At 35.8% G+C, this 21,547-nt stretch overlaps 2 protein-coding genes and 2 long non-coding RNA genes across 7 annotated transcripts in view; 1 reads left to right on the forward strand and 3 right to left on the reverse strand.

Moving 5' to 3' along the window:
• The window catches only part of 5-HT2A (5-hydroxytryptamine receptor 2A), a 171,376-nt gene that overhangs the window by 57,538 nt on the left and 92,291 nt on the right, over window positions 1–21,547 (reverse strand). For all 3 annotated transcript variants that reach the window (XM_044394780.2, XM_070217193.1, XM_044394779.2), the window contains exons 3-4: window positions 6,147–6,371; window positions 5,887–6,085 (exon numbers count right to left, since the gene is read on the reverse strand). In XM_044394780.2, coding sequence (XP_044250715.1) covers window positions 5,887–6,085; window positions 6,147–6,371 — 424 coding nt within the window. The remainder of the gene's footprint in view (window positions 1–5,886; window positions 6,086–6,146; window positions 6,372–21,547) is intronic.
• Window positions 2,580–3,904, reverse strand: LOC138913441 (uncharacterized). Its single transcript, XR_011419184.1, has 3 exons — window positions 3,447–3,904; window positions 3,157–3,232; window positions 2,580–2,718 (listed from the first exon to the last, which is right to left on the reverse strand). It is a non-coding gene; the product is annotated as an uncharacterized lncRNA (long non-coding RNA).
• LOC138913437 (uncharacterized) lies at window positions 6,364–7,485 on the forward strand. Of its 2 annotated transcripts, none has more exons than XM_070217194.1 (4): window positions 6,364–6,701; window positions 6,759–6,963; window positions 7,021–7,148; window positions 7,203–7,485. In XM_070217194.1, the coding sequence occupies exons 1-4, from the start codon at window positions 6,680–6,682 to the stop codon at window positions 7,457–7,459; spliced, it is 612 nt and encodes a 203-aa protein (XP_070073295.1). In that variant the 5' UTR covers window positions 6,364–6,679; the 3' UTR covers window positions 7,460–7,485. The 2 variants fall into 2 exon arrangements, with proteins under 2 accessions (XP_070073295.1, XP_070073296.1); XM_070217195.1 differs by having other exon boundaries at window positions 7,211–7,341.
• Window positions 18,481–19,622, reverse strand: LOC138913442 (uncharacterized). Its single transcript, XR_011419185.1, has 3 exons — window positions 19,534–19,622; window positions 19,240–19,315; window positions 18,481–18,800 (listed from the first exon to the last, which is right to left on the reverse strand). It is a non-coding gene; the product is annotated as an uncharacterized lncRNA (long non-coding RNA).

Genomic DNA, 21,547 nt, shown 5'->3' on the forward strand with positions numbered 1-21,547 from the left:
AGTTTTTTATATCGATGTGATGAACGTCATATCAAATTTTCTGAACTTAAAAAACATATTTTGGACAAACTGACAAACTGACAAACTGACAAACTGACAAACAGAATTAAGTTTTCATTTTGGGAAGAAGAAGAAAATTTTATTTTGGCTATAACTTTTGAACGGAGCGTCGGATTTTATCATATGACCCCTCATTCGACGGGTATTTTCAATAGAAATACAACTAAAGCATTGCGAGGGGGCTTTTATCCCCACCGGCCCCAACAGCTCCAAAATTCGAAGTTTTCACTTTTTTACTTTCTTGAGGTCTTGGTATGCAATCCTTTAAGTTTTTGCAATACCTTTCGATTGGTGTATTACTCATTTCGATCGGACTATCACAGCAGATTTTCAATTTTGCGGCTATATAATAGTAGTCGCCTTCGCACACTCTCCTGGTGCGCTTCGTCACTACATGGACTGCCGTCCATAGTGATTAGTTCAGAGATAAATGCCATGCTATGTGGTCTTAGGTTGCTACTATTTTATATTCCTTACAATTCTATTAGTTCAGAGATAAATGCCATGCTATGTGGTCTTAGGTTGCTACTATTTTATATACAGAGCAATGTTAGTATGGATGCTTAACTATTTTGTGGTAATGTTAGTATACATTTCATACTATTTTAGCAATGCCAGTATAAATATTACACCCCATATCAAAGGAACAAAATTAAAAAATATTTTTTTTTTACATTTTATATATTATTCAAAATATTTTTTACATTTTTATAAATTACTAAATTACTAATTATATTGTATTCGTGCAAAAGTATGTAACAGGAAGAAGGAAGCGTTTCCGACCCTAGCCGAGTCGATATAGCCATGTCCGTCTGTCTGTCTGTCTGCCCGTCCGTATGAACGCTGAGATCTCGGAAACTACAAAAGCTAGAATGTTGAGAGAGAGAATTCGGCAAAATGATATTATTTAAGGGATAAACTTCCGTTTAGTTCCTACGCCCAATTTTGTTCAAACTTTTCATATTGATATAGCATTTTTCGAACTTTGAGGTTCTTTTGCTAAGAATCCTTGCGTCGGGGAACTTTTTGGAAAACGCAGTTTAACTTGAGAATTCGTAACGAATCCAAAAATATAGCATCCATCGAGGTAAATTTTTGATGCTGCATAGTGTTGAAATTGGGTTGGAATTTGTTCTTGAGTTCAATTTGTAGGGGAGAGTGGGGGAATTTCGTCAGCATTTTTTCAAAGCTATTTTTTGTCCATCTTGAGACACGTTATCATATTTCTATTTTTATTGTTGAATGCGGTTAGCACCAAGCTTTAAAATGTGACATTCCCCTATTTTTTTAATTAGCTTGGTGATTTATAAAAAAATAAAATGTAAAACCAATATACTGGGGCAATCTCACCACACAGGGGGGTAAAATCACCACACAACTGGGGAAATTTCGTCACCTGAAAAATGTAGGGAGTTTAACGCCTGAAAATATGCTACACTGATCAAGCGTACCATTTTTGTTGACGTCCTATATTTGTTGCTGCTGCTGGTAGTCTGTTCGTTAGCCAGCTCGTCAAATATAAAAATATGTATTTAAAATAGGTGCGAATTTACCCTTAGCGTAGGGTGGCGAAATTTCCCCAGACCGTACTTTTTTAGAAATAATTATTTTTCTTGCGAAATTAGGCGCGAAGTTAAAAATCACTGACGCAGAAATGCACATTATAGCACTGTGTATTATATAAAAAATCGTGTATCTTATTCCTTTTGAATTGTGGCATACAGAAAAAATTTCGTCGAGAACTAAATGTAGCTTTTGAACTGTTAAAACACATTTAATATTATAGCTTAATTATCTTGGCATTCTGTGCAAAACAAATGCATTGGTTGTGTCTGGCCGTCTTGAAGGACTAAAACAAAAAAATTATATATTTTTACGACTTATGGATTCCGAGATATTGCAGGTGACGAAATTGCCCCTGTGACGAAATTCCCCCACTCTCCCCTACGTATATACAAGAATAGCTATACCCGGAGCGACTTCGTTCGCTTTAAATTAGTTTGGAGTTAGGAAATTTGGTTTTATTTGCGCGTTTTTTGAAAACCTTTGTGTAAACAATCTTTGTGGAAGATCCTTCAAGAGAGAGAATCAGAAGGCTACTGGCAATGCTATATAATAAATGAATGCACTCATAAAAAAAAATCGAAGAATTTCCTTAAAATCTAGAAAATTTTTTCTTGAATTTTTGCCAAAGGCGACCTCACCTTTGTTTCAAGAAATGGTTTTTTTGAAAGGCACCATTAAAACAAGAAAAAATATTTCTTAAAACAAGAAAGGCGATTCTTGTTTCAAAGGTGGTTTGTTTCTTGTTTCAAGAAATTAAATTTCTTAAAACAAGAAACGGTTTTTTAGAAAGGCACCTTTTAAACAAGAAAAATTCTTTCTTGTTTAAATTTCCTTTCAAGAAATTTTATTTCTTGATTTAAGAAATAATATTTCTTGAAAGGAAGTTTTATATTAACACTGAAACCCTAAAAATAAAATGTAACTTGGTTTTTTCTTTTGCATATTATATTTATTTATATTTAAAACATTTAACACTTAACATTTAAACATTTTTAAATAACACATTTTTGACTCAAGAAAACATTATTATTACCCAAGGTCTGTTGAACTTCATATGACCTAAGGTGATCCATTTTCTTCGCCTTTCCTCATCTATAAAAAAGAGTTATTGGGATATCAATGATTTGTTTTTAGATAAATAACTTTTTTGAAATAATGTAATGTTAATAATAGCCAAAATACAAACACGTTGGACAGACGACCGAGAGAGAGGAGCAAGACAGGTAGAAAATGAAGGGTTGAAAATCGAATTTCAGAGAGAGAGAGGCACGGGAGAGACACGTACATACATACATATATATTTACATACAGTCCTTTGCGCGAAGGGAGACCGAATGTAAGCAGGGCAGATCGTGTCAGTTTTAAGAAGGTGCAGAGAGAAACGTCGCGACGCGTAGGTCAAGCGAGCGAGAGAGAGGAGCAGAATATGAAAGGGTTGAAAATCGGGTTTCAGATCGGGTGAGCCGTACATGCATAGATATTTACATGCATACATAAGTATGTCAAACAAATACAACATATTTTTCTTACCTTAGAAGGTTTTAAAACAAAATTACAGCTTCGACAAACAAATTATTTGGCTGATGCAACTGCAGGTATTTTCACTCTGAAAAATAAATAAAATGCGAGTAATAAGATAAAGTTATTATAGAACTGTACACCCAGAAATTAATGTACAAATGTATGTATGTACGTAGCTCTTAGCTAAAAAACAATTCAACTTAATTGATATAAGCTTGGTAAAGAGATTTTGAATTTATCCTTTAATTACATACATACAATTGTACGCGCGCTATACAAAAAATTATATATTTACATACCTTTGAATATTCGGAAAAAGGCTTCACCTCTTATCCGCTTGAAAATCACGTCCATCACTCACGAATTTTTTTCACAACTGACGCTCGGGGGATCAGAGAAGTCGGTAGTCGGGTAGTAGTCGGGCCGAGTAGGCCCTTCGTCCCACTTCGTTTTTCTTGTCGTTAACATTCGGCAGCCGAAGAAAGTCAATGGCTACTTTCCTATATTCTAGGGTTATTTCATTCATATATTCAAAGGTGATTTTGTCCTTAAATACGTACAAAAATGTTTTGGCTGCGACGGCAAAACAAACATATGAGATTTTCATTTTTCTATTTTTAAGAAAAATTCTTTCTTGAATTTTTTCCATCAAGAAAGGTTTTCTGTATTCAAAGGCCAATTTTCTAATAACAAGAAATTTTTTTTCTATTTTCAAAGGTAGGCCGATTCAATGGCGAGATTTCCAAAATTTAGAAATTAATTTTTATGAGTGTGTGATCTAAGTAAAAGTAGTGAATTTTTATACCTTCTATTAGTTACAATGTTATCAGTGCAATTTTAATTTGCGCACAAATTAATTGGAATTTGTTGTTTTTAAATTTGATGTTTTTAATGAAACGAAAGCATTTGTACACACACGAAAAGATTGACATCCCATGCAATCAATACAATATTACCAGAAGAAGAAAAATTACAACAACAAACCTTTAAAAACACAGGGCGGCAATACTACTACTATTTTGACCGCAGCTGTATGCTTTTATGTTTTTGGACTATGTTTTCTAAAATTTGTGTCTCCCTTAATGAAAATCCCAAAATTATTCTAAGTATGGGGTTCGAAAGATAAAGAGTGTATCTTTTAAAAAACTTTAACATCGAATCAAACCATGAATCCGTTTGCCTCTGAAAGCTCCTGAAAGTGGACCAATTTCAGCATTTTTCGAACTTTGAGGTCCTTTTGCTAAGAATCCTTGCGTCGGGGAACTTTTTGGAAAACGCAGTTTAACTTCGGAATTCATAACGAATCCAAAACAAGAGAGAACGCTATAGTCGGGTTGGTGTCCCGACTATCTAATACCCGTCACTCAGCTAAAGGGAGTGCGAACGCTGTATTCGGTTTGGTGTCCCGACTAAAATTCGTAACTCAGCTAAGGGGAGTGGGAGGGAGATAGATATAGAAATTTTGATTGCGTATAACTTTTTAATGAATGGTCCGATTTGAAAAATGTCTTCTACATTTCGATAGGTATAAATATACACAGCAAAATTGCATTTTTTCTTTTCGGAAATCTTTAAAGATGTGGGCGCAGGACCCATTTTAAAATCGTTAGTGGGCGATTGTGGGCGTTAGAGGGGGCGTGGCGCTCGGCTAAAATAAACTTGCGCTGCGTAGGAAGCCAAAGAATATGTGTGGGAAATCTCAACCTTCTAGCTTTTGTAGTTTCTGAGATCTCAGCGTTCATACAGACAGACAGACGGACAGACGGACAGACGGACATGGCTAGATCGACTCGGCTGGTGATCCTGATCAAGAATATATATAGTTTATAGGGTCGGAAACGCTTCCTTCTACCTGTTACATACTTTTGCACGAATCTAATATACCCTTTTACTCTACGAGTAACGGGTATAAATATAGCATCCATCGAGGTAAATTTAAAAAGCATTAAAAATGCTGCACAGTGTTATTGATCGAAAATCATATTGATCGGAGCAGCAGTTTAAGTTTTTACAATTCAAAACAAATTTTAACTTAAATTGCCCTTTTCCCCTCCCCATTCCCGCACAGCACTACCCCTACCCCTCGACAGTTTTCTTGGCTGCTGCTCTCTCGGCCGTCGCTCTCTTGCCATCCGCTCTCTGGGTTTCGCTCTCTCGGCAGGAGCAATAACTTAGGAAATCTAAATAAATTCGTTAAAAATACTTTAAAAAAATGTTAAAAACTTAAAAAATTAAACTTAAGTAATTGGGCCATAGAATAACTATTGAGCCAAGACTCATCTTGATCGGAGCAGCGGTTTAGATTTTTTAAATCGAAAAGTTAATTTTAAATGTAGCCCCCAAATTATGGGGGATATCGAAATTTCTTTTGGATTTCTAATTCAAGACCTAAAATTCTGCAAAATCAAAATTTCGAAATTCCAACCATTTTAGAAGTTATGTTTAAGTACATCTAATGATTTTTTGCTCTAAGTATGGATATTGGAGCTGTTTGGGGCCACTGGGGGGGCATGTCGGACCTTAGTGGGCGCCTACGCCCCCAATGGAATACTGTGAAAAAATTTGGCTGCTCTAGCTCTTATAGTTTAGGCTGTGGTCGTATCCCCTTAAAAATCGGTCTCTCATTTTATAATCTTTAGAGATTTCTTTCACATGAGACCGCGAATTCTTCAAAGCAGGAAAAACTAACTATGCCCTCGTTGAGATGGAAAAAAATTTCCTATTAGTACGAAACCTTACCTGCGAAAGAGTTCACTTTCTGGATGCTCGGCGGCAAAACGTGCTTTCTTCCGGAGAAGGGGAATGGTCAGAGCGTATGTGGTGACCATCATCAGCATGGGTATATAGAAAGCTACTAGAGATCCAAAAACGAAGAATGCGCGGTTGTTGATCACACAGATGTTGGGCTCTGGCATAATGTTCTTCTCGTTGACCAGACCTGGGGACATGGTAAATAAATGTGTTAGTACCTTAAAATTTACCGACTAACTCCAATTTACCCAGCACTGTTATCGAGCTGGATACCATCATGGCCATCACCCAAACAATGGCTATCTTAATACCAGCCAATCGTTTCGTAGACCGATGCCTTGAGCCCAAAGGATTTCGAATTCCCAAATAGCGTCCCAAGCTTATGAAGCACATGTGCAGGATGCTAGATGAACAGGCCAGCACATCACAGGTCACATAAATGTTGCACCAAGTGAAGCCAAGTGGCCAATAACCTGAAAAACAAAATGTAACAGTCTATTTAAGCTTGGTGAAACCGACAGAAGGCCTACTGGCTAAACTATTATATAAAAGCCTATTCACATTAGGCAACATCTACCGTTTACCGTCTACCGTCTCAGACGGTCATACAAATTTGACAAGCCAAACGGTTGAAAATATTCCACCGTCAGCCCTTTTGATGTTCCTATCCCATCTGTTTCTCCCAGTATTTTTGGTATATTTTGTGAAAAAAACCATAAAAAAATCGAAATTCAAAACGAAATGACTTTTATGTCACCGAAAATGAATTTCCAAACTCAAAATGCCGGGCAGCAGTGGATCAGGTAAATATATTCGAATTTTTTAAGTACTCTTATAAAAGAGTTTCGCGCCCCTTTAAGTTTTAAAGCGCACCCGCACAGTGTGGACCCCAGAGATGGAAGTCGCCTTGGTGGACCTCTGGGGAGACCACATCGAAGACTTAAGGGGCCCGAGGAAAAACTCCCATGTCTATCAGATGATGGCCATGATCATGGGAGAACAGGACATATATGTATCGTGGACCGAAGTACGCACGAAGTTGGAGAACCTCACGCGGAAGTACAAGTAAGTCAACATAAAATGCACTGAAATTTTTTTGTAAGATAATATTTTTTTTTTCAGAAAAGAGAAAGAAATGGTCGGCCCCAGTGGTGGCGCACCATCGAACTGGACATTGTTTGATAAGGTGGATCGAATCCTCGGGAGTTTCGCGGTCCACAACATGGAATCCCGTATGGTGCAGACCACCCGTAATGTATTCAAATATAAATTAAAATTGTAAGTATTAGCAATGTTTCTCTTAGGATTGCAGAGCTTTTGTCATGAAACCGAGGAGGACATTATAGAGCTAGACCCCTCAGAGATGGCAATACCTGAGCCACGCTCGGAATCAGCAACCTCTGGTGGGGAGCCAGCCTTACGCGCGACCTCCTCAGGTGCAGAGTCTCCAGAGGGAGACGAGGGAAATACTCCGCGGCATGGCAGAACAAAATGCGGCGTTTCAAGCCAGCCTTCTGGAAATTTTAAAAAGCAACAAACAATAAAAAAAATTAATTTATAATTTATTTATTTTATTTTAGATAACGATTTACAAATAAAGAGTTCATGTTGATCAATTAATCCAAATAATTTATGATTTAATTTATTTATTTTAGATTACAATTTTCAAATGGCAGAGCAGAATGTGGCCTTTTAAGCCATTCTACTTAAAATCTTAAGAAACAAAAGCAAATAATTTATAATTTAATTAGTTTATTTTGGGGTAAAATTTACAAATAAAAGAGTTCATGCTGATCATTAACTCAAATGAAGAAAATGGTCTGCAATAGCGCGTCTAATGGTCTCTGCCGACCTGACAAAATCAAATGAGGTGTTGCTTTCATCCGGCTGTGGGCGGTGTCTGTTTTGATCCAAATTCCAGCTTTCGTTAATGTTCGAGTTTTTTTTATTCAAGAGATTATGAAGAATACAACAGCAAATAATAATAGCAGCGTTATTCTTTGGTCGACTATCTAATCCCTTCCCAATTCGACGAAAACTTGCTTTTAGATGTCCAAATGCGTTCTCAACAACGCGTCTAGCTCTTGACAAATGAAAATTAAAGGTTTTTTGTTGCACTGAAGCTGAAGTTGAAAAGGGATACGGCTTCATAAGATTCGGGGAAAACTTGAACGCCGAGTCGCCAATGAGAAGTAGCGGAACCTTTGTTCCGCAAATGTCCTTTTCTTTTTCGTGAAGCAATGATGAAGACTCCACAATTTGACGAAGGTCAGACTTGCGATATATAAGAGAATCATTGCAACGCCCTGGACAGCCAACATTAGCATAGTTATCTATAACTACGCTCTAAATTAATAAACTCAATATTCGAAAAAGTATGTTTCAGATATTACCGAAAATCAACATAAGCGAATAAAACGATTGAGTACCAGCCCTTGTAGTTAAAGTGATAGTTAGTCTCCGCTGCTGTTGGCTTTATCTCAATATGGCATCCATCTGAAAACGTTCTTGGAGTAGAGTAACATGTGTATCTTAATATTATAAAGAGCTCTCACCAATCACACCAATACATTGAGGAAATCCTATTTTCGCAAATCCTTTGACGCAGTCATCAACCAGTTCTTCAGTTAAAAAATTGGCTGGCAAGTACTCATCTGCGAACTCTGAAATAAACGCCCGGCAAAACTCATGAAGAATATTGCAAACACTGTTGGCTGACACTCCGGTATTCTGCCGAGCTACACAAGGTATAGAGTGCAATAGCGACACGCTTCGACAAAGGAATTGCTTTGCGAAATGATGTGTCCCTTTTTCGCAGCACTTCCAGTCTTGAGACTAAAATGGAAAATATATCCTTCTCCAACCGAAAACTTCTTTAAAGAACTCCTCATTGTTTTCCGCTACGTTCTTTTCCCAGAATTGGCCAAATCTTTTCTAAAAGGGCTGTGGCGTATTTACCTTTTATTTGTGCTAATAAACATTGACTCACATGCATCCAAATACTTCGCGGAACTGAGCAGACTCTGAAAGCGTTATTAATGTCCTCTTCGTCCATGTGGTCCATATCTTCATCGAATTCCAACAATTCGGCAATGGTCTGATTTAATTTATTTTGCTGCTCTTGAGCGGCAGCTAATATTGGAATTGGAATATTTACTTGACACTAGAAACGGAAAACTTAGACGGTAAACGGTAGACGGTAGTGTGAACCCGAATTCCATTTTTTCACCATCTTCCCAACGTTCCCCCAAAAAATACTGTAATGTGAATAGGCTATAAGTCTACCCCTAAAAAATTCCACCCAGAACGGATTGACATAAAAATCTAAAAAAATCACAGTAATTACTAAAATAATTAGGAGCCGCGTAAGGGTAGAACAAAAAACGACCCCAAAGTGCCCCAAAATTCGATTTATTTTTTATTTAATTCTTTCTTTTGCCATTTCTCTGTTATAAATGTTGTTAAAATGGTTTAAAAATGTGATGTTCATAATCTTATGGCATACCCGCAAATAACAGCATTTAAATTCCCCAATATTTTCAAATTTGGCTAACCTGATGTGACGTCACGGCCTCCCCATATGTTTGTATGTATGTTCTGCTGGCGCATGTATGTACGTATGCATGTCCTGCTGTCGCACTTTAAGTGTGACTGCGCAAGGGGAAAATGAAAATACCACAGACAACACATTTAAAAAGAAACTACCACACTCGTAACACGTTTAAAATGATGTACGTCAAAATAGCGTCGACCAGTGAGCAACAAAAGTGGAACGGTGGAATTTGGAACACTGGGGGCATTTTTATACCCTTGCAGAGGGTATTATAATTTTGGTCAGAAGTTTGTAACGCAGTGAAGGAGACGTTTCCGACCCCATAAAGTATATATATTCTTGATCAGGATCAATAGGGGAGTCGATATAGCCATGTCCGTCTGTCCGACTGTCCGTCTGTTTCAATACCGTTTGCGAGCTCAGTTTAAAAGCTAGCGCCTTGAAACTTTCACAGTCGTCCTAAAACATGTGCACGCAGATCAAGTTTGAAAGCCGACCCGATCGGACGTCTATATCCTATAGCTCCCATAGGAACAATCGGATATAGCTTTCACAAAAATGAAGATATTTCGCTCAGTGTAAGAGCTATTGGCATGAATCTTTCCAAATCGTATTTTTTTTGTGCGTACCTTGATCAGGGTAAAAGCGCGTGCCGATCGGACGTCTATATCTTATAGCTCCCATAGGAACAATAGGGTGAAATCGGTCAAAATTTGACGTTTTTTCAGGATATTTCGCGCAAAATATTAGCTATTCCCATGAAACTTTCCAAATCGTATTTTTTTGTGCGTACCTTCATTAGGGTAAACGCGCGTGGCGATCGGGCGTCTATATCCTATAGCTCCCATAGGAACAATAGGGTGAAAAATTTTAAAATTTTATTTTTTCAATTATAAAATATTTTGTTGTTTATTAATGCATGTTGCTAGTCTAGTCAAGTTTTAATTCGTAAAATCTGCAAGGGTATTAAAACTTCGGCTTGCCGAAGCTAGCTTCCGTCCTCGTTATTTATTAAATTTCCTCGCTATTTGGGGGCCGAATTGAAAAATGTTTCATGCTAAATTGTTTAGAATTAAAATATCTATCGATCTATATAGGTTGGGGCCAAGTCCGAGGCCGGCAAGTGTTTCAAAAATGCATTTGAAAAATCGGGTATCCACCAAACCCACAGATTTTGAGTAAAACGCCTAACAGTGAACCAACCTCGGATTTTTCCCATACAAAAAAGGGGCCCAAAAATTAATTTGTCTGGGGCTCCACTCATAGAGGTTGTGCCAACATGCACGGTAACTGGGCTGATTGGGGATCCTCCGAAGAACGTTTTGTTAAAATTTCATGAAAATTAAACCCACAGTTTTCGAGAAAATTGATTTACAGTGTGCGGGTTAAATGGTCAAATTTTGAAATTGGCCGCTTTGCGCTGACAGCGCCAACGAGACCACCTTATAGCCATGACATCAACCATGTAAATATCCACACATTTTCTATGCAAACTTTAAGTAACTAATACAGCTGTCACTGTCACAGAGGTTGTGCCAATTTGCACGGTATATCAGTAGAAGGGGCATCATTAAAAGTAATTTCTGCCTTAATTTCAGCGAAATCAAACCCACAGACTTCGAGAAATTCAAGTAATTCAAACTAGGGTTTTCACACTATCCAGCCAGCGAGACAGCGTGCGGAGCCATGACATAAACCAAAATCTTGCCCTCCTGATTATTTTGATACATAATTCATCCAAATCGATCCAGTGTCTTGGTAGAAATTAACAGTTTACTGATTTTGGAAAAATATAATAATTTATTTGTTGCGATTGCGGGCTTTACTTCCAAAGTAACAGGGAATGTTTTCTGCAGTATTGAAACTCCCCAATCGCAACAAAGAAATTATTATATTTTTCCAAAATCAGTAAACTGTTAATTTCTACCAAGCCACTAGATCGATTTGGATGAATTATGTATGAAAATAATCAGGAGGGCAAGTCCAATTATGTGGTTCATACATATTAATTGAAAATTCGCTATAAAAATATATTTATTTTCGATATTGGGCGCCAAAAAGTTGCCAATTGGCTCAATTGGCGATATATCGTATAAAGACCTAGATTTTGGTTTATGTCATGGCTCCGCACGCTGTCTCGCTGGCTGGATAGTGTGAAAGCCCTAATTTAAATGACTTGAATTTCTCGAAATCTGTGGGTTTGATTTCGCTGAAATTAAGAAAGAAATTACTTATAATGATGCCCCTTCTACTGATATACCGTGCAAGTTATTATTTATTTAAAGTTTGCATTGATTGATGGTTTATGTCATGGCTCCGCACGCTGTCTCAGTGTGACCGCGTGAAAAAAAACCATAATTGAAATGACATGAATTTCTCGAAATATGTGGGTTTGATTTCGCTGAAATTAAGGCAGAAATTACTTTTAATGATGCTCCTTCTACTGATATACCGTGCAAGTTGGCACAACCTCTGTGAGAGCTGTATTAATTACTTTAAGTTTGCATAGAAAATGTATGGATATTTACATGGTTGATGTCATGGCTGTAAGGTGTCTCGCTGGCGCAGTCAGCGGGAAGCGGCCAATTTTAAAATTTGACCATTTAACCCGCACACTGTAAATCAATTTTCTCGAAAACTGTGGGTTTCATTTTCATGCAATTTTCACAAAACGTTCTTAGGAGGATCCCCAATCTGCCCAGTTACTGTGCATGTTGGCACAACCTCTATGAGTGGAGCCCCAGACAAATTAATTTTTGGCCCCCTTTTTTGTATGGGAAAAATCCGTGGTTGGTTCACAGTTTGGCGTTTTACTCAAAATCTGTGGGTTTGATTTTAATGAAACTTTTAGAAAATAAGCTTGAATTAACGCTTAATAACCAGGTTTAGCGTGCATATTGGCACAAGCTCTGTGAACCAAATGGTGGATACCCGATTTTTCAAATGCATTTTTGAAACACTTTCAGGCCTCGGACTTGGCCCCAACCTATATAGATCGATAGATATTTTAATTCTAAACAATTTTGCATCAAACATTTTTCAATTCGGCCCCCAAATAGCGAGAAAATTAAAAAAAAAGAATGCCCCCAGTGTTCCAAATTCCACCGTTCCACTTTCGTTGCTAACTGGTCGACGCTATTTTGACGTACATCAAAATTTTCAACAGCCTCGGGGCTGACAGTTGACTTTGTATGGAACAGCTGATTAACAGCTGACCAAAATTCAACAATTCAGCAATTCATCAGTTTAGGGAATCCCCCTATTGGTTTCCTTGTAAGAGTTGTCTACTGTGGATACCCTCCAAAAACACCCTTTAACTAATTCGCCAAGAGGATTTGGTTTTTATTTACATTTTTGTTACCTATAAAAAATATTTCCTTTAATTTTTTAAATCTTATCCTAAATTATCTTATTGAAGCTATCTTTTCGAGAGAGATCTATCTTTTAGGCTGGGATGACACATTTAATTATACCCGTTACTCGTAGAGTAAAAGGGTATATTAGATTCGTGCAAAAGTATGTAACAGCTAGAAGTAAGCGTTTCCGACCCCATAAAGTATATATATTCTTGATCAGGGGCACTAGCCGAACGCTGAGATCTCAGAAGCTACAAAATCTAGAAGTTTGAGATTTTCCACACATATTCTTTGGCTTCCTACGCAGCGCAAGTTTATTTCAGCCGAGCGCCACGCCCCCTCTAACGCTCACAATCGCCCACTAACGATTTTAAAATGGGCCCTGCGCCCACATCTTTAAAGATTTACGAGAAGTATAAATGCAATTTTTTTGTGTATATTTATACCTAGACATTTTTCAAATCGTACCATTCATTAAAAAGTTATACGCAATCAAAATGTATATATCTATCTCCCTCGCACTCCCTTTAGCTGAGTTAAGATTTTTAGTCGGGACACCAACCCGAGTACAGCGTTCGCACTATCTTTAGCTGAGTGACGGGTATTAGATAGTCGGGACACCAACCCGACTATAGCGTTCTCTCTTGTTTTTATCCTCAATTTAATGTGCGGCGAACCTGTCAAATTCAAATGACAGTACCTTAAAATGTACAGTTGCGAAAAAAATAATAGCACCACTTCGTCACAGGTTCTTAACATTAAACAAATATGTGGAAAACGGGGATTTTTGTATAAGAAGTGTTTTTTATTATCTTCATTGGTATTCCACCTATTTGAAAAAATTGATACGGATATCGAAAATATTGTCTACATATAATTTTTTCAGATTTTAAGAAAAAAAGTCAAAAAAAGGCCGAAAAAAATAATAGTACCACTTCCGTTTTCTTTAAATAAAACGTTACGATGCGCTAATATTCTTATGTATAAAGGATATATTTTATGAGATTTGACTAAAACTTACTTTTCCTGATATCCAGACATCAAATTGATTACCATTTGGAAATTCAAGGACATGTGGAAAATTTTCCAAGTCGGAAAAGAAAAATATTCAAAAAGGTTTTGGATCATCTTCATTAAAAATGGCATAAATTTTTGAAGGATAACACAGAAAAACCGAGTCCCATTTTCCTTCCAAAATGTTATATCACAAAGTACAAAGAATCTTATCAGGGCCAAAACTAAACTAAAACACATGCTTAAAATAATAGCGAATATTTTAATAGTTGGATAATGTTTCAATAAACAAATTTATAATACATGCACTTAAAAAAAGTCCTATCCGAAATGCGCAACACATTTACAAGGGCATAGGGCTCGTAAAAAAAACTTACAAATGAATGCCCGCAAACTTATGAGAATTTGTGAAGGCAAAGTTAAATTGGTAAGAAGAAATCCTTTTTATAAGTCATGTGTCTTCTAAACACCTAAATTGACCAAAAACATGGTACCAAAACATCCATTTATTGAGCATGGACCTAGTATTAACATAGGCTTGTTTTTCCTTCTTGAAGTAAGATCAATACGGATGAATACATCGTTCATGAATCATCCTATGATGTAAATAATAATACGGTAGTAATTGGTAGCTTAAACTGAATACAAAATACATCTTAAATGAATCTTTGACCAATAAAATCCGGCCAGGATCACGGTCAGGATAGCAAAGAAAGCTAGGCTGGGATGACACATTCAATTTTTATCCTCAATTTTTTGTAACAATTTTTCCCTTATGGGAGTTCAAATGAGTGCGAGCGAGACAGGAATATCATGAATTCGCCGAACAATTATTGCTGATAGCAGCAGAGCAGTCGACAAAAATTGATTCTAGTAGATTCAATATTGACGCTAGACACAATTTCAGGGCATACTATGTGAAAATTGCTGGCAAAGTAAATATGGATCTGAAAAAAGCTGCCCTATTCACATTACAACTTAATATTGTTTTAATTAATTTATTAAAAGCGCGTAAAAAGAAAAGGAAGAAGTTTTCTGCAAACTGGCTATTGAAAAGGGAGGAAGAAGGTAAAATCTTAATTTTGTGAAAACTGTGACTGGATAAAATAACAACTTTTGGTAAAAGTCAAGCCATTTGTCCAAAAGAAAAAATAAATAAAATAAATGTTTCTATTGCTTTTTTATAATCTGGCGATGATGTATTCCAAATATACGGTGCATTTTGAACAACATGACAATTGATGTCCTCGTCTCGCCAGCAAACCATTTTCACTAGAACTATTTATTTGCAAAACTTGTCACATGTAAATGTTACCGTTCATAGTTAAAATTCCGTAAAAATATTACAAATACTAAACAAAAATAAGCGTTCTGGGGAAAATAAATACATTTTAATGTACTGTCATTTGAATTCGCCAGGTTCGCCGCACAATAAATTGATGATAAAAATTGAATGTGTCATCCCAGCCTTAGCAATTTTTTGCTCTACTTTTTTTTAAAGAAAAAAAGTTTATTTTTTAGATTTACACGCTAATCGATTTGGAATTTAATTACATGCTCTACCCAGTATGAAATACTATATTTAAACAATATTTTTTGGATAAAGTACTAATGTTATGAAGAAATTGTGTCACAAAATGAATATCTTTGTTTCTGTTTTGTGCAGCTGATAACTTACGCAAGCAATAAAAGTTTTAGGATTCTTTTTTGCTTTTTCTTTTTCTTTTTCTTTTTCTTTTTCTTTTTTGTTTTTACGGAAATTAAGGAAAAAAGTTATGATAAAATCTTTTCTCGGCTTAGGGCCGGTTTCTCGAGTGCCGGCTAACATTTCTCGAACAGATAAAGACCCTGCTAAGGCATTTTGGCTTTCTCGAGCATCAATGTGAGAGCTAACTTTGACAGGGACTCGGAGTCCCTGTTAAGCGTTTTCGACTCGATAATTATTTTTCGTTCAGATAAATTAAAGCAGTCGAGAAAGCGGATTTGCTTTTACCAAAGAGTATACATACATAGAGAGGACATCCCATATAAAAAAGTCTGTCGTATGGCGGGTTCTAGCGGTGGAACCCGCAGTTTAACGGGAATCTAGTCGGCCGCGGCACTGTTTGCCATTTGGCCCTAGTGGATAAGACATCTGACTACCAATCTAAGCGGTACGGGGATCGAATCCCGCTGTAGAATTTCGATTTCTTGCGAGGCCAAACTTTTTTTTGTTTTTTGGGCCGATTTCTCGTCCGCCTGTTAAATTTAAAGTAGGGTTCAAACTCCGATTTCCCATTCGATTTCAAGGTTTTAACCTACTTTAAATTTAACAAACGGCAAGTTGATTGCTGCAAATTGCTGCAAATTTTTTGAATCGTGTATACCTAGCTTAAGAGTATTAATTATTTTTTTTGTGTTTTTGTATTGTTTTTTAGGAGCATTTTTAATTTTGTTTTGTTTTTCTTTTTCTATTTTGTAATTACTATTGATCAGGGACCGAAAATAACTGTTATTGTAAATTTTTCTTACAAAAAAAAATCACGCACTTAGAGGGGTCAAAAAATTTGTTTAAATACACCACTGTTTTTATTAGCCATTGTAGTTTACAAATCCGTAATTTTTATGAATAACAGTTATTCCCTTGACATTTTTGAAAAAATGAAATAATTAAAAAAACATGCTGACCATGTTTTATATAACTTACTAAAAATTTATTAAAAAAGGCAACCGCGCATATTTTATAACTATTTATTTTTAAAATTTATTTTGCCCACAAAATCGCCAAAAATCAAGTTTGAGTTTTATTTTTGATCACGACGAATAACTGTTATTTGTCAACTTTTATTATAAAACTCAAAAAATAACAGTTATTCTTTGAGTTTTACTTTACAAATCAGAAAATAACTGTTAAAGTGTGATTTTTAAAATAAAACTTATAACAGTTATAAAACTTATAATAGTATTGATCATCAAAGGGTAACACTATTAGTAAATAGATAGATATATATATATTTTAGAAATTAAGCTTTGTAATATTCATGAATTATTTTGTAGCTTTAAATCTTAATTAACTAAAATAATAAAATAAAATAAATATATTTCGAGACAAAAAAAAAAACAATATTAGAAAACGTCTGCCCTTTGCGGGGATCGAACACGCATCAACATCGCTGAGCAACGCTTTAGCCAGCACGACCGTAGACCGAGTTGGATGTTGTGGCAGAAAACCCTTTTTCGACTTTTAAAAGTTGTTGGCCCTCGATTATCAACATGACAAAAACGAAATTTGGTCCAAAATGTGTTGCCACGTTCTCGCACACATGCACACAAAGCCCACTTACACTTATGCATTGTGTATTCAATAAACGAAACCTAAAAATAGAACAAGCTCATTCCCCTTTTCCCCTTTCCGACAAAAGTGTGAACAGAATTATCAGAGTTATGCGCCCTCTGTATAATGTATACTCTTTGCCTTTGCTCAAACAGCTGATGAAATAATCAAAGCATGCCATTGTTTGCGCTTTGCAGCTTAATTCTGTGCCCTAACAGCACTATGTAATTGTCTCTCGTTAAGATGAATGAAAGTTGACGAGAAACCCGATTTGCTTTTACGATAAGTTTATCTGGTCTTTATCTTTTTCGAACCGAAAGCTATCAAGAACTTTTAAAGGGACTCGAGAAAGCGGTTCTTAGCAAAGAAAAACCAAAAATGTATTTTCTATGTAAAAATAATAAACATCAACAAGTGGTGGTTTTGTTATGCGTCACTTTAATTCGGATTTATTTTCCTTTTTGGGTTGATTGCTTAAGACTTAACTGACCCATTCACCTTGACATCAATAGACGGCTGTCATTCCAACGGGCTCAAGCTCTCAATGCGAAAATCTCTACCAAAACTCAATTGCTGCTCTTCCGGGAGTCGAATTCAGTATTAATTAGTACAAATTGCGCTTAAATGAGTTGGGTGTTGGATGTTTGAGTGTCGGGTTTGGGGTGTTGGGGTTTACATGCTCTTCGGCCAGAGACAGACACATGAGGGTCCTTTTCGGCAAACAATTTCATACAAACAGGCGTTGGACATTGGCATTGGGGATGAATATCATGTCGTATTTAGTTTTATATGCTTGTCAATGTCACACACAGAAGAACAAAGTGTGAGGAAGTTGTCAGTGTTTTATTAGGCATAGGCAATGTGGTGCTCCTATAAAGTGATGGGTAAGCTCAAGTGGCGGATGCATAGGCAAATAAAGCTGTGGTCGAAATAGCAGCTAAAGAATACCTTCACCAATACATTCAGGCTTTATTATAACGCACATGTTCAGGCTCCTGTCTTCTATCACCTTATACTACAAGTAAGCTTTAAACTCTACAATTTCATGTGTTTCTACACTCATAAAAAAAAATCGAAGAATTTCCTTAAAATCTAGAAAAGTCTTTCTTGAATTTTTGCCAAAGGCGACCTCACCTTTGTTTCAAGAAATGGTTTTTTTGAAAGGCACCATTAAAACAAGAAAAAATATTTCTTGTTTTAAGAAATTAAATTTCTTAAAACAAGAAAGGGTTTTTTAGAAAGCCACCATAAAAACAAGAAAAAGTATTTCTTAAAACAAGAAAGGCGATTCTTGTTTCAAAGGTGGTTTGTTTCTTGTTTCAAGAAATTAAATTTCTGAAAACAAGAAAGGGTTTTTTAGAAAGGCACCTTTTAAACAAGAAAAATTCTTTCTTGTTTAAATTTCCTTTCAAGAAATTTTATTTCTTGATTTAAGAAATAATATTTCTTGAAAGGAAGTTTTATATTAACACTGAAACCCTAAAAATAAAATGTAACTTGGTTTTTTCTTTTGCATATTATATTTATTTATATTTAAAACATTTAACACTTAACATTTAAACATTTTTAAATAACACATTTTTGACTCAAGAAAACATTATTATTACCCAAGGTCTGTTGAACTTCATATGACCTAAGGTGATCCATTTTCTTCGCCTTTCCTCATCTATAAAAAAAGAGTTATTGGGATATCAATGATTTGTTTTTAGATAAATAACTTTTTTGAAATAATGTAATGTTAATAATAGCCAAAATACAAACACGTTGGACAGACGACCGAGAGAGAGGAGCAAGACAGGTAGAAAATGAAGGGTTGAAAATCGAATTTCAGAGAGAGAGAGGCACGGGAGAGACACGTACATACATACATATATATTTACATACAGTCCTTTGCGCGAAGGGAGACCGAATGTAAGCAGGGCAGATCGTGTCAGTTTTAAGAAGGTGAAGAGAGAAACGTCGCGACGCGTAGGTCAAGCGAGCGAGAGAGAGGAGCAGAATATGAAAGGGTTGAAAATCGGGTTTCAGATCGGGTGAGCCGTACATGCATAGATATTTACATGCATACATAAGTATGTCAAACAAATACAACATATTTTTCTTACCTTAGAAGGTTTTAAAACAAAATTACAGCTTCGACAAACAAATTATTTGGCTGATGCAACTGCAGGTATTTTCACTCTGAAAAATAAATAAAATGCGAGTAATAAGATAAAGTTATTATAGAACTGTACACCCAGAAATTAATGTACAAATGTATGTATGTACGTAGCTCTTAGCTAAAAAACAATTCACCTAAATTGGTATACGCTTGGTAAAGAGATTTGAAATGTATCCTTTAATTACATACACACAATTGTACGCCCGCTATACAAAAAATTATATACATATTTACATACCTTTGAATATTCGGAAAAAGGCTTCACCTCTTATCCGCTTGAAAATCACGTCCATCACTCACGAATTTTTTTCACAACTGACGCTCGGGGGATCAGAGCAGTCGGTAGTCGGGTAGTAGTCGGGCCGAGTAGGCCCTTCGTCCCACTTCGTTTTTCTTGTCGTTAACATTCGGCAGCCGAAGAAAGTCAATGGCTACTTTCCTATATTCTAGGGTCATTTCATTCATATATTCAAAGGTGATTTTGTCCTTAAATACGTACAAAAATGTTTTGGCTGCGACGGCAAAACAAACATATGAGATTTTCATTTTTCTATTTTTAAGAAAAATTCTTTCTTGAATTTTTTCCATCAAGAAAGGTTTTCTGTATTCAAAGGCCAATTTTCTAATAACAAGAAATTTTTTTTCTATTTTCAAAGGTAGGCCGATTCAATGGCGAGATTTCCAAAATTTAGAAATTAATTTTTATGAGTGTACACTACTAAAAAAGAACGAATATAAATCTAAAAACAAATCTTTTCGTTTGTGGGAAACCGACGTTCAAATTAATAACAGTCTCGGATATGTCAAATCCAGATACGTTAACAGAGTCTATTTTATGGATCTGGAGTCATTTTTACCGGTCTGGAAGGGGTTTTTCAGCGCGTTGCGAATGGCAGACTTCTTCTTTTAAGCTGTATCGATTATTCCTCGCATAACTCTCAATAAAACTCGAAATCGTATAAGCAATAAGGTTTGTTTTGATCTTAAAGTTTTTTAAAAGATACACTTTTATCTTTCAAACCCCATACCTAGAATAACACAGGAACACAAAATTAAACTTTGTAAAATTTCCACGAACCATTTCAAGTTTTCCATGATATTTGGGTGCTCCTGAGTAAAAGTCCCATACAAAATTATTTTCCATCACCTACAGGTTCCGCGGTATAGCTAAGAATACAAAAAACCGATGTTGGTCGACATTTTGAATTACGTGGCCTATATAATTGGACTAACCTTTATTATTTTCGGTAGGACCTACTCTCAATACATCACGGCATTCCTAAAAAATAGTCCCCATTGTGAACCATTGCCCATGTCTTTGGAATTCGACGCCAAAGTTGAAAATCCCAAAATTGTAGAGATTTTTCTGATGTAAAAACAATTCAGAGGATTAAATCTTGAATGGAAGTAATTTTAACTATTCATTGTATCTATTGTTCATTGTATGATTTAATTTCGGTTTAAAGCGTTTTCATGAGGACATTTTATTGGATTTCTTATACTAATAAAAGCTATTTTTTGATTTCATTATCTACTCCTAAATGTTGTCAAATTTTGAATAAGTCATGGCAACCTCTAGAACTAAGAAACTAAAGTACGTTCACTGAACATACATAGAAAAATGTAAATGTTTATTCCCATTCTGTAGGATGCCTTGACTTTTTTAAAATTTGACAACATTTAGGAGTAGATAATGAAATAAAAAAATCGGTTTTATTAGTATAATAAATCCAATAAAAAATATTCTCATGAAAACGCTTTAAACCGAAATTAAAGCATACAATGAACAATAGATACAATGAATAGTTAAAATTACTTCCATTCAAGATTTAATCCTCAGAATTGTTTTTACATCAGAAAAATCTCTACAATTTTGGGATTTTCAACTTTGGCGTCGAATTCCAAAGACATGGGCAATGGTTCACAATGGGGACTATTTTTTAGGAATGCCGTGATGTATTGAGAGTAGGTCCTACCGAAAATAATAAAGGTTAGTCCAATTATATAGGCCACGTAATTCAAAATGTGGGCAAACATCGGTTTTTTGTATTCTTAGCTATACCGCGGAACCTGTAGGTGATGGGACATAAGTTTGTATGGGACTTTTACTCAGGATCACCCAATTATCATGGAAAACTAGAAATGGTTCGTGGAAATTTTTGGCTGTGTACCTGTGTAATTTTAGGATTTTTTTTAAGGGAGACACAAATTCTAGAAAACGTAGTCAAAAACATAAAAGTATACAGATGCGG

The sequence above is a fragment of the Drosophila takahashii genome, chromosome 3R, assembly GCF_030179915.1.
Source record: "Drosophila takahashii strain IR98-3 E-12201 chromosome 3R, DtakHiC1v2, whole genome shotgun sequence".
Classification (NCBI taxonomy): domain Eukaryota; kingdom Metazoa; phylum Arthropoda; class Insecta; order Diptera; family Drosophilidae; genus Drosophila; species Drosophila takahashii.

Bases quoted from the DNA above. Each gene is read 5' to 3' on its own strand.
- LOC138913437 (XM_070217194.1), top strand. From the start codon at position 6,680: ATGCCGGGCAGCAGTGGATCAG. The intron at 6,964-7,020 runs GTAAGTCAACAT...TTTTTTTTTCAG, and splicing joins AACCTCACGCGGAAGTACAA to AAAAGAGAAAGAAATGGTCG. The intron at 7,149-7,202 runs GTAATGTATTCA...TGTTTCTCTTAG, and splicing joins CCGTATGGTGCAGACCACCC to GATTGCAGAGCTTTTGTCAT.